This window comes from Apteryx mantelli, chromosome 8, assembly GCF_036417845.1.
Source record: "Apteryx mantelli isolate bAptMan1 chromosome 8, bAptMan1.hap1, whole genome shotgun sequence".
Taxonomy (NCBI): Eukaryota; Metazoa; Chordata; class Aves; order Apterygiformes; family Apterygidae; genus Apteryx; species Apteryx mantelli.
In genome coordinates this window covers 22,719,802-22,733,118 of record NC_089985.1, presented here as the reverse complement: position 1 = coordinate 22,733,118, position 13,317 = coordinate 22,719,802, and the positions used below count along the sequence as shown (strand labels likewise).

The following is a 13,317-nucleotide window of genomic DNA, read 5'->3' as shown; positions in this document are numbered from 1 at the left end:
GGCACGGGGGGAAGCGCTCGGGAGGCGGCCGGCGGCCCCGGGCCGCGGTGGCGGAGGAGCTGCCGGAGGGTCCCCCGGCCGCCGCCCCCGCCCGGCCCCGGGGCGCTCCTGCCGGGCGGGCCCGGCCCCGGTCTCGGCCTCGGCCTCTGCCTCTGCCGGCCCCGTCGGGAGCGTCGCCCGGCACCGCCACCGACCTGCGGCGCCCCGAGGCCCGCCCGCCGCCGCCGCCGCCCCCGCGCAGCCCGGCTCAGCCCGGCGCGGCGCGTCGCGGCCCAGTGCGGCGCTGCCCGACGGGCGGGCGGGATCATGGCGCGGCGCGGGGGCCGGCAGCAGGTGAGCGCCGGGCGGGCACCCCGCGGCGCCGGAGCGGGCCCGGGGCAGCCGCGGGGGCGCGGACAGTGGTTGCGGGAGCGCCCCAGGCGCGGCGGTGCAGCGGGACGGGGCGAAGGCTGCGGGCGGCGGGGGCCCGGCCCGGCCCGGCCCGGGCAGGGCGGCGGCTGCCGGCGGGGGCCGCGGGGCCCCGAGCGTCTCCGCGCCTGGCGGGGCACTGTTGGCACCGCGGGTGCGGGCCGGACGAGCGGAGTAACTTCAAAGGCCATAAAGCTACCGAGTGTTTGGCATTTCGTGTGCAATCTCTTCTGGAGCGTCTCAGACACCTTAAACTTGATTTTAGTTTCAGAGGTTTTTTTTTTTTTTCCTGCTCCTTTCTTTCATTTTAGGATCCTGAAGATAGTGTTTCTGAACTGAGGGAATGGAGACCACTCATTTATAGAAAGTGCACAGACATCCTCTGGTTGTTTCTCTTCTTTATTTTCTGGGCTGGTTTGGTAAGTATGTTTCCCTTGAAAGAGAAATGACCTTCAGAGTTAAGGGACTCTGCACTACAGTATATTAAATCTAAGGTGAAATAAATACGGGCATAGACATTAGGGTCCCAGGATTGCACTGGAACAGAACTGGCAGAGCTTGTGGTGGTGCAGTGCTCTATCGCAGCGTGTGTTACATGGACTTCAAATTCTGCCCATATGTTTCAGATTCCATGTATATATAGGACTGGAGTTTACTTTTGGAGTTTACTTTTCTGCAAATCAGTTAATCTGCCAATGTGTGCTTGCCCTTACTCCACACTACCAGCTTTCTTCTCCTTGTCCCCTCAGGGCTTTCCTCCCACCCCTTTCCTACCATTATATCCTTAGTTTTCTCCCTGATTAATTTTGCTGCTAGCAAATGTTCTTTTATTTTTAATTCCATGATGAGGTACTCTTCTTTCCATGAGATGCCTGCCTTATTCTGTGAGTGGGTGGTTATTTAATGTTACTTTTTATCCTCTTCAGTCATTTTGTGTCCCAAGGCTTTAACACACACAATCCGAACTCTTTATCAAATACAGAATGATTAATTTCTTTCTGGGTATTCCAAATGTGGTATAATGCTTAGTTTTTAGACTTTCTACGTTTGGATGTAGATGCTTAAAGAAGCAGCAGCCTCAAAGAGACCTAGAAAGGATTTGTACTTGTAGCCACTCTAAGTGCCTACCTCTAAAATGTAGGTTCCCAGACCTCCCAGGATCCACTGGAATAGCAAAGGCACTAAATCTTAAGTAATGAAGCAGTTGTGCTGGATCTGATACATACAGTCTCTCTCCAGCACTTCTGATATTCAGTTACTCCATGCAAAGCAGTAATGGTTCAAGTGGGACTGAGAAGATTTGCTGTTGCCAGCAGTTGGCGTGTAGCCAAGAGCCTCTCATATTGTCCTTTGTATATGTGAAATGCGGTTCACACCCAATGAAACAGAGGAGATGATCGAATCACCAAGTTCTTCGATAACTGGAGTGCTGTGAATAAAGTGTTAGGTAAAGTAGTGCTCAGGGTTTCACAAACTTCACAGAAAAAGAATTGCTGCTTCTGGGCACTTGGAAAGGTTCTTTTCAAGCAGCTTTTTGGCTCATCATGGTGCACAAGAGCAGGATTTAAGCTGCACTCCTAGGTAGAGTGTCTTGTGTTGACCAGGGGGTGTCCCCTACTCAGTGAGTGGAGGTGCTTCACAGCCCCTGAGGCTTACTGGGAACTGACATTCAGTGGTGGCAATTCCATCAGGCAGCAGAGCATCTAAAAGCTCAGTGCAGTGACACCTAAATCCACACTGTGGATCTCTCTCCAGGTTTTTCCACACATGTAAAAGGATGCATCTTCCTGAAATTTGAGATAACCTACATTTTAACTATACTTTACATGTTTAAAATACACCTCTGGTTAAATTCAATAACATCTGCAAGGACTCAACATTTCTGCAGATATGTTGGCCAGGTATGTCATGAAGGGCACCCTGAAAAATGAGGAACAGGCAGTTAGCGGCCAGAGTGAAAAACCGTGAGTTGAGTGACCTTGCCTACTGACACACAGAAACTCTGGTAGAGGCTCTTTGGCACCTTCTTTCCAGTTGTTTTAATCATGAGTCCTATCTTTCTTCTGCTGTGGTGCTCTGCTAATTAATTATATACTTTCCAGTTTCTGCAATAAATAAGGAAAAACTCTAAAGAGACAATAGGGCTTAACTTGTCCATATTACTTGCTCTGGCCTGTGCACAGGGATGAACTTTAGATTTAACTGTTTGCTTTCACAAAACAAAAATGCATGGGTTAAAAGTGATGTTTATGGAATGGGAGGGAAAAGATATGGTAGCATGATTTCACAAGAAAAATGTTTTAATAGATGTTTATAACTGGCTATGCTGTGATGGCTGGTGCTGCAGAAAGACTTGTGCTTGGATATGACAGCTTCGGGAACATATGTGGTAGGAAGAACTCTCCTGTAAAAGGAGCACCCCTTTCTGGACAGGACATGACTAATAAAAAGTAAGTACATCAGATAATGCCTAAATAAAACAAATGTTTGAGATCTGAGCATAACTTCATAGGATATACATCTTCTAGTTGTTGATTGTATACATACATGCATGTACATGCCTATATTAAAAGACATAAATAAGAAAGTGTGAGAACGCTGCAAAATAGTGAGTGAAGCTAAAAGTTAAGATGGGATTTGAAAATGTGCTACATTTTAATCCTTTATTTTGGCTTCTTCTTAAATAGGATGGCAAATAGGACTTTTGCCAAAACAGCAGTCACTCTGTATGCACAAATCTTTGTATTTACAGAAGCTTCATGCTGATGTTCCCAGTCATCCTGTCAGATTCCTGTGCATCAGAACTAGCCCCCTTAGAATGAGATTCCCCTTGACAGGGGGATGCCATTTTAATTCCATATAAGAATATAAAATAAAGTGTAAAAAACGTAGCATATTCTCAAATTACTTCTTAACTTTTAGCTTTAAAATCTTTGTTTCGTTCTTTTGCATTATAATGCTTTAAAAAGATGAAAAGAAGGCTCAGAATTTAAATGTATGAATACCAAAAATCTTGCCAAAAATCTTGTTTTTTGAAAAGAGGTTTTTTTTTTTTTTCTTCCTAGGTATGTGTTCTTTCTTAATTCGTGCAACCTGGAAATGCAAAGCCTCGAAATCAGTTCAGTTTCCTTGTGTGTGTCTAGTTGTCCACAAGAGCAACTCAGCTCTTTGGAAGACCTCCGGAGTTTTGCAAGGAACAATGGTATGCCGCAGAGTATGAGTATCTTAATGTATCTGTAGAACAGCGGAGCAGCTTTCACTTTATTACTGATATGCATGCTACGCTGGGGAGTCATTTCTTACCATTCATTTCCTGAGAAGTCCATAATGACAGGAAATAAAACTTCTTTGTGACCTATTCAAAGCCGCAGTTTTCAGAAATCTTACAGCTCTCTTATTCAAAGAATTCAAAAGTTCTTGATTCATTCCTGCCCAATGCTGAGATTATCCAGCTGAAAACTGGCTGTTGAAAATGAGCTGGTGTAGTTTGCTGGGGGTGCCGGTAGGTGGATACAGCTCATGTTATTTGAGAAACTTGTCCAACTGGTTCTTTTAAATTGATTTTAAACTATAGTGGGGTTATTAATTCCAGTGATATACAAAAGTTGTTATCCCTTTAGAAATCAGAGCCCAAAGTTTTCCATGGAGTATTTATTTTATTTTATTTTATTTTTTATTCTGCTATTCAAGATGAATATGATGTCAGAAGTAACTATTGGGCAAAAGGGGCGGCTCCAGTTCATTCATTTCTAGCAAATAGATAAACTGTGGCCTGACCCTTAGTCTGTGGGGTATGCATAAACTGCAGACCACATGAGTATTAGCTGTGTGTATTGGAGGTCAGAATTCCATCCCTTTTGGTTTTCTTGTTTTGTTTGGCAAGAATTGCTATTTAAAATGACATTTGTTTTAATCTCATTTTGGAATATTTTGCCATCTTCTGGTATGTACAGAATGCTGTAAACACCTGTGATATTGCATAAGTAATTTCAGTGTAACTGAATGAAATTACGTGAAATTCCATCCACACACTAAAAATGCTTTTGTGTTTATCTTGAGAGAGATGGCAGTGTTGCATTCTGAATGGCTTGAATGCATCCAAACATTCCTTTCTCAGAAGCATTACATAATGAAGCAGAGTATTATTAGGCACCTGGCAGTACTTAGCCTGGAAAACGTTTAGCTTCTTGATAGATACGTATTCTGTTCTATATCATGAAAGGCCTAATTCTTTTGTAGCTTCTGTCATTGAAGGCTTTTCCATTGCCTTAAGTCTTAACAGTTTAGACCTGAAGTATAGCACTGTGGGACAAATAGTGTGCCTGCTGTCCAGGAAGATCAGTAAATGGGAACTGTAGTGAAGTCTAGATGACTAGATTCCCCAGAGGTTGATTTACCCATTTTTACCCATTAACTAATTTGTTATTTACATGCCCACTAGAATATCACTAATGGATATGGCCTGCTAAGGGATCAAAACAGAAGTGAAACCAAAACTTACCTGAAAAAGAGTTTTTGCCCAAAACAGACTTTAACTAATATTAAATTACCATTGAATTTTTTTTTTTTTAATTTCTTAGGTTCTTATCTCTGTGTTTACAACTTGAATGTTTCCAGTTACACACTAAATCCAAAGGCATCTGAGCTATGTCCCACACTGCCAGTTCCACCAAGGTAAGAATTACTAGGTACTTTAACACACCCTTGAGTCCAAACAGCTTCTTAAGAATTATTAGTTCCTCATGTTTTGTATTTGACTTGATGCTTCACAATCCAAATGTTTTTGCTTTATTTATTTTTGCACATATCTCATTATTCATTCTTGTGTGTGTGCATGTGAACACTGTTTTCTGTCCCACAGAATGAACAAGAAAGCTATTCCTCCACCCTTTAGAGATTTTCCTCACCAAATCAGGGACAAAGCCCTTATTTTGCACCCCACATGAGCAGTGACTTATCTACCTGCAAGGTCTTTTGCACAGACTTTTGCTCACTCCCTCAAGGCCAAGGAAAAGGTGCTGTGCTGTCAGCAGGCTTTGCATATTATCCTGAGCGCAGAAATTTTCTGTCAGAGTCAGTTCACATCCAGCTGGCTTGAAACATATGTCTGTGGAAGGCACTGGGCAGATGGACTGTCTTTAGCATTTGACAGCACATAAAGTCTGGATATTGCTTTAGTTTGATTTTTTTTTTTCTTGATTACAAATTTGTGAGTCAAAATCCTTAAACCCCAGGTTAGTTTTAAATTCTACCATTTCATGAAAATACAGCAAATTGGAATCTCCATGCTTGCAGAGCTAATTCATCTACTGCTCTGAACATGAGAAAATTGAGGAAAAAAACAGAAGAGAGCAGGAGACACATCAAAGCATTACTTAAAGTGGATCAAAGGAAGGCATGTAAATTGATGAAAAGATAGGCATGTTTTACTTCTTTCTTTGACATTTTATGCTTTTTTCCATTTGGCAAAAAAACTCACCACAGTCATTTATGTTACCTAGTCACATTTCCTAGTAGAAGTAAAGCTAGTCAGAGAAGTATTAATGTGCTGATGAACAGATTTCTCCTTTTTAGGTATGAATGTGTTCTATAGATGTAGTGCAGCATTGCCAAAGAGTGGCAATAAATATATTCAAGAAGCTTGGCTGGGAGTGCCAGATAACTTTATATGTAAATCTTTAGTGGGGTTAATTTTACCTTACAAACATTGTTTTGATGCAGCCTTTAGTATGCTTAAATATCCTAAAAACTATGCAATTTTGTGGTCTAGAATTACCTATAACAGCATAGCTTACAGCTGTGCTAGCATGAGTTTAGCTATTACATAAACACGTGGGAGCAAAGCAGGTGAAACCAGATTAGTAATTGGATAGGAGCTACATGCTGTTGGTGATTGAGACAGCAGTTCACTTTTTTTGCCCAGGCTGGTCTTGAATGGACCTGGCACTATGATACGGGCATGATGCTGCTAGGAGTTCATTTTTCAGATGCAACATAAAAATGGTCACCATGTGACCATTTGTAACAGACTGCTCCAGTTCCCAGTGTCCTGTTGTGTCAGACTCCGTGTGTAAGGTGTCTCCCAGGTGGGGAGGGTACCCGTGAGGTTACAGGTCACACTGGTCAGCTGGTGCTGCAAAACTGTGTTGAGGGTGCTGGTGGGGTACTGCAGAGGGCTTGAACTAGAGCAGCAGAATTGGTCTCTGAATTAGGCACCATATTTCCAGTAATGAGCATTTTTCACCATCTTTGTTTTTAACCTTCCAGTAAGTCTTTTCCATTATTTAATCGGTGTGTTCCACAAAATCCTGAATGCTATTCCAAGTATGCATCTGTCTTAATAAATATGGTTAATGAAATGGATGCTCTTCACCGTATTCTGGCTGGAATATTGGCAGGAAGAGATATTGTAATAGGACTGAGTGTCCTTTCACTAGGTAAGGTTATAAATAAAAAGGGTACAATAATGTCTGATTAAAATGTGAAGTTTCAAATGTTTCTGTCAATTTTATATTTTTAATTTAAAAGTACTGATCTTTTTCATACTTTCTGGGCAGAGTTGTTTTTTAAAAAATGTTTATTATCAGAAGACTTTTTAATAGATGAAATGTGGGCCTTTGAGATATCAGACTTTGCATTGTAGATAGCATCCATCATTTACCTTTTTTCAGGGGACTGTTAGAAACTATTGATGAAAAAAATAATAGTGCCAACATTAGCATTTTGATTTTAAATCTTATACAAAAATATTATTGAAAATCTAATGATTCCCAAGCTGAAGTATTTCAGTTATTAGTTTGTTATTAGTAAGTTATAGATAATTGTGTGTTTTAAATGTTAAAAAGGTTGCCAGTTTTACTAAATGTTGTTGCTTTTGAGATCATTGTTTAGAAATAAAAACCCAAATTCTGCAAAAACCTATAATTTATCTTTAAAGTAAATAATAGTTAAATTAAATAGGTTGTAACATTCATAATAACCTTGCTTTGTATATTTTTCAGCCTTCTCTTTTATGCTGGTTTTAACCTTCAAGTTCATTCAAACACTTCTGGTCCATACTTTAATTGCTCTGGTTGTGTTTGGGTTGCTATGTAAGTATATTTAGCTTTTAGCATGAGCTTAGTTAAATGGATCATTTCACTGAACTTAAGGAAAAGCAGCTGAACAAACAGCAAACCTGTTTCTCCACAGCCATCCTCAGTAAGCTTAAGCTTAGCACAGCCATTTCCAAGCAGAACCCTGCCTGCTTTTGGGTGCCAAAACTGGCTGTGGTGTTCCAGCCGTGGAGTGTTGGGATGATGATGAGTTTTAATTATATGTGGATGCTAGGAAATTATGTTTCTTCTGGCAGATGAATGCAGGTATGAAAATGCTTCCATTTCAAAGAAAGTTTAACAAAGTTTAACATTGCCTTTTTTATAAAGAGAGAACTATAAGAATGTGTCTAGCTGAAGTTTGAAGTTCCTTAAAAGTTATACTTCTTACCTCCTGAATGAAATTACATGGCTGAGTTTTAGGAAGACAGCAAGAAAACCAAACTTTCTGCTGCATTTTTACCTCAGACTAACAGACCATCATTGATACTGTAGCTCCCTGTTACACTACAGTATTCCTCAGCTGAAATTGAGTTAGGAAGAAGAGTGGCAGAATCATGAGATGTCAAGTAGACATCAACCTGCCAACAATATAGATTGTGCCACAACCGGTGGAGTACTGTTGGCCTTCATACTGATCTGTGTTTGCTGCAGTTGTCTCAGGTGTTCTTTGGTGGCTCTATTATGACTACAGGAATGACCCCAGCACTGAATTGGAAACCGAAAAGGAAAATATAAAATTTCTACTTGGATATGCTATCTTCTCTACAATAGTTACAGTGAGTAGCATTTTACAGTAAACAATGACAGATAGAGGCTGTAACTTTAAAACTTGAACTCGAGTGGTTATGCAACAATTAAAATACTTCTGCTTCCTCATTCCTTTCAAATTTTTAATGGTGAATGGATGAAAAGGTCTGCTTATATGCATTTAAATAGTTTTGTATCTTCATCATGAAATTCATGTGTCAGGACAGGGCTTTCTGCCACACTGAAACCCTGTACAAGCACCGTTAGTGCTGGTATTGTAGAAATGCAGGAATTAAGTTCCATTCCCATTCTTCTCTGCATCAGCTGACTGGAAAATCATGTTGAGTGAACAGAGGGGCACTGGCTGCATATGAATATGAGATCTGTGGATTCAACCTGCCCTGTCAGTAGAAGAAAGGGATGGCAACCCTTTTAGACTATAAAAGGGGATGGGATGAAGCTTAGGCAGCAGGTCAGTGTTTAGGCCTCAAGTTACAAGGGTAAATTCTGCTCTTCTTTCATTGATCTCTTATTTCCCAGCAGGAAACCTGACTGTGACTTACCACTTTTAAAGTGATTTTTTCCACTCTGATATTGCAGTGTTAAAGAAGTCATTGCTCAATACAAGTGTGCAAAAAATTTGTCATGAATTTGTTCATGAATTGTCAAAATCACATTACTGCTGTCCTCAAAACAAAATAGGATGGGATTCACCAAATATGAACAGTCTGACAATTTACAGTGACAGATACAAATGTGTTACACACACACATATATATATACATATTTTTTCATATCCTGGTAAGTTACGAACAATTACCTTTTTACTTCTGTAGATAATAAAATAGTAAGTTCATTTGTAAACATGTTCATTCCAATACCTTTCACTGTCATTTGTAGAGCTCTGGAAACATCCACTACTGCAGGTTACTCTTCTCTTAAGAGCAGATGGCTTCTTTGTAGAGCAGGCAAGAAAAGTGGAGGAACAGCTGCCACTGGTTTTATTTATTGTTTTATAAATTCCAGCCTCTCTTTTAAATGCTCTTCATACTTCTTTGTAAATGATAAAGGGCATGGGATCTTGTGGAGTTTTTGCCTTTGCTTTTTTTTCTTTTGGGAAGCAAATAATTTCTTTAAATGAAGTTTCATTTTATGTATGCTTTGTCTCCATACATACACAACTGTCAAATCTGTTTATCTTTGCTACTGTCCTTTCTGCAGAAAAGGACTGTTCCTCCTCCCATTGTGAACAATGGCAAATTGACCTAGTAGGAAGGAAGTTGAAATGTTTGTAACATACGGGGTGTATGAAAGCAATGTGTAACATGTAACATACATTTGTGTTCATTGCATTAAAGCAAAAGGGCTGTTTTCATTGGGTGAGTCACAGTTTTATGGATCCTATTTTGTTTTAAAGAAACCATAGCGACATGATTTCATAAAATGAGATTTTTAAGCCACAAGCTCTTTGAGAAAGTAAAGAGTGTCTCAGAAAGCATTTCTAGTGCACAGTAAGTTCATGTAAAATGCCTTGCTGTAATGTCTTTGTGAAATCCATATCCCCTGACCCCACATTTGACAACTTTAATACTTTTTTAAGAAAAAAAAAAAACTGATTTTTTTTTCTCTCCTGTAACAGGTTGTTCTGCTTTCCCTCATACTTCTACTAAGAAAGAGGCTTCAATTCACAATACAGCTCTTCCAGATTGTTAACAAAATAATCAGCAGAATTCCTTTCCTCTTGTTCCAACCACTTTGGAGCTTTCTGATTCTCATTGTCTTCTGGGTATTTTGGGTTGCTGTGCTACTTAGCTTAGGAACTGCAGGTAAATATATGCTTTCCATGGTTTGGGATGAATACCAGCTGTTTCCTAAGTTCACTTCTTAAATACGGGACCTTATGGTGTTAGGGTGCAAAATGTGGGCTAGCACTGTTGTAGAGCTGTGTTACCCTTTTCTTTCATGTTCCTTTACACTTGTTGGAGTCTTCAGCATTGCCATAGTTCTGTGAGCACTACTGAAGAGATATTTTTGTTCCTAGAAGTGGGCTTTACTTTTGTTCTTTCTCATTTATTTAGTTTATGATTAGGTTATGGAAGATATAGTACGTTTGATGTATTTAAATGCAGAAAGTAACAGAAGGGAGGAGACAGCTTTTAGTGCAGTTATTATTAAATGAGAACATTAATCTCCCATGAGAAAAACAATGTCCAATTGTCTTGGAGACAGTGTGTTGTTTCTGAGCAGTAGTTTGGTGAAAACTGCTATACTTATTTAGCTTGGTATACTAGTATTTGAATTACTCCAGAGGTCCTTACCTCTGAAGGTAAGTTAATATAGAGGAGGTTTTTTGTGAAGATAGAGAATCATAATATGAAAGATCTGTAAGAACAGATTTTGAGTATGAAAGTAGTATTACTGAGGGACATATCATTATAAGATTTGTCATTCATTGAACCAGGAGTAATTTGGGATAATTTGGAATGCTGGCCTTTGCAGCATCAGGACACCCAAGGGAGAACAGGGTTGTCCTTACGAGGAACATCACCAAAAGAAAGGAAGCTAAACTTGGTATGCGTAGCTATGGGGATAACTTCTCAAGGAGACATTAGCCTTTGCACATAAGCATTATGATTTGGGGGTTTGTGCATTTTAAATTTCTAGGACCACTGCTAGGAGTTCACTGTTGTCCTAGGGGTTGGAGTAGATGCTGAATTCACAGAGGAGATAGAGGCAGTTGCTTGTCATGGACTTTATTTGTTTCTGAGGGGTTTTTTTGTTTTTTTTTTCTTCCTGAAACTGTATAGTACTTTTGCTTAGAAAACCGAATGCAGCCAAGCCCTGCTAATGCTTATGTGCTGTCATTTTGTCTTGCCCTTCCTCCAACCCTTGGGCTGCAGTAACTCCTCTGTACAGGCGTACAGATCCCTCCTAGGCCAGAAAAGCCTCCAACTTCTCTGTAGCTAAGCCCATTTGAGAAAACTATCTCTGTAGGCCCAGCACCTCATCCCCATCCCTTGACTATTGCTGCCATCTCAGCCTTGTTCTGTTAAATTTGGCTGTGTACAAATCCCATTTCACTTGTAGCATGTGAGAATGTCCGAGTCCAAGCTGGTATTGCAAGTCAGTGGCCCATTGCTTAGGCTAGAAAGGGTTTGTTTCTCTCCGGCTTCGGCTGGAGAGTCATGCAGGTTTGCAAAGGTCTCCCTATTTCTGCTACCATTTGTCCAGTAGCTGATGTCTGTCAGAAATGCCTGCTTGAAGCACTTGCCTGGCTGATAATCTGCTTCTCCTGCAAAATTGTCAGACCCAGAGAAGCCAGATGTTCAACCTGCAGTCTCTCTTGAGTTGTTCCTGCCTGAATAAATAGTCAGATTCACTTTGCTTTAAGGATGTCATGGATGTTTCTTCTCCACAGTCCTCTTAGTTAGATTTTTCCTTTACAGAGATGTTATTACATGCCAGATAAAGCTTTGTGTGGCTGTTAGCTTTTCCACAAAATCTTCATCCCATTTATGTACGTATCAACCAGATGAGCAGTAATTTTCAAACTGGCCTTGTGGGCTATCTCATCACCAGTTCAGTCTGGTCCTTTACTGAAAGTAGTGTCTCCTGAGCTATCAACCAACTGTTCATTTTTAGGTAGAGTTACAGAATTGCTTTTCATGCACCTGCTTGGATCAGATGCAATTTAAGTAGTTAACGCCCTGTATATAGATCAGACATTAACTGTAGTAAATCTAATAGCAGGTAAGTAAAGTGTCTGACAACACACAGATTTGCTAAATATATATTTAGCAAGAAATATTAGCAAGAGATACATTCTTGATTTTAAGCTGAGCCGGCACATTACCCATAGGAATTTTCTCAAGTACTTTAATATGAAGATGTGTGTTTCTAAATTTAGAAAATACCAGCTGAGTCTGTCATAGTCAAAAGCTTTTCAAAATGCAGCAGTCATTAGAAGATATATTTTAGCTCATTAGACAGAAACAACTTGATGATAAAAGTGTGGGGTGGGGAGATAGCCAGATATGTTCTGGATGCTGCAGGACTTTTCAGGAAGGTAGTGAGTTGCACATTATATCCCAAAGTAAATTCCACATGTATTCACAGGGAAATAAAATCCAATGAAAACTCTCTTTGAGGGGCTTTTAATGTTTTTTCCATGTTGTGCTGTTTTCCCTCATTGGTTACACAGTGTTCTCTGTTTCCTGGTAGACATTTCCACTCAGCATTTTTTTTTCTGCTGGCTTGGAGGGTAGAATTCAAGCAGGTTGTGACCTTCTGTAACATTTATAGTGCAGCAGACATCTCCTGGCTCAAAGGTATTTTATTTTTGTCTTTACCCTAGCTTAGATGGGAAGGCAAATGTTTCCCAAGTGTTTTTTTCCAAAGTGATAGAAACAAGGTGGTACGGAAGGCAGCACAATCTTTCTGCATAGCAGAGCAATGGTAATGTTTCTAGGATACTCTTAGTTGTGAAAGAATTGACTTCTTGCAGATTTAGCATAGGAAGGAAAAGTCATTTCCAGGCACTTGTAACTCTCAATATATTGTTATGTGAGGAATCTAGATATGTTTTGACTGAGATCTTCTGCCAGGATATTTTTAGTGTAGATACCAATCCTTGTAAGATTTTACTGTTTAGCAGTTAGGGTGTTGATATTTAGGAGAGAATGTGCATTTGATAAATAATACCAATTTTAAGTATCAGTGCAGGTAGAAAATGCCACTCTGTGGCACTCAACTGATTTTTCTGATTAAAACTTCCATTAATTTTGTCATTTGTATTAATAATTCTTTTTGTTAAGTTGTCTACATTAAATGGTGGCTGTTGTTAACCAACAAGTGCAAATTATTAGCAAAGGCCAGGGGCTGAGTTGTTAGGGTAAACATGGAAATGGGGAGCGTGCAGCAGTGTCCATGCCCTCTAGGTGCCGATAAAGTGGTTCAAGAAAGTTTCTCCTGAACCTGCTCAGTTGTTTACAGCTGCTGTTATTACAGAATAACTTCTCATGGGAGGAGTTCAAACACAATAAAAGCAATTTTAGCCTTTTAATCA

At 40.1% G+C, this 13,317-nt stretch overlaps 1 protein-coding gene across 2 annotated transcripts in view; it reads left to right on the top strand.

Annotated features, from left to right (window-relative positions):
- Positions 1-254: 254 nt before the first annotated feature.
- The window catches only part of SLC44A3 (solute carrier family 44 member 3), a 40,608-nt gene continuing 27,545 nt past the window's right edge, over positions 255-13,317 (top strand). The window contains exons 1-9 of one of the 2 annotated variants that reach the window (XM_067300900.1): positions 255-333; positions 720-827; positions 2,716-2,858; positions 3,474-3,610; positions 4,989-5,082; positions 6,676-6,845; positions 7,410-7,499; positions 8,157-8,281; positions 9,892-10,078. In XM_067300900.1, coding sequence (XP_067157001.1) covers positions 307-333; positions 720-827; positions 2,716-2,858; positions 3,474-3,610; positions 4,989-5,082; positions 6,676-6,845; positions 7,410-7,499; positions 8,157-8,281; positions 9,892-10,078 — 1,081 coding nt within the window. In that variant the 5' untranslated portion in view covers positions 255-306. The remainder of the gene's footprint in view (positions 334-719; positions 828-2,715; positions 2,859-3,473; positions 3,611-4,988; positions 5,083-6,675; positions 6,846-7,409; positions 7,500-8,156; positions 8,282-9,891; positions 10,079-13,317) is intronic. The other variant, XM_067300901.1, reaches the window with a different exon arrangement.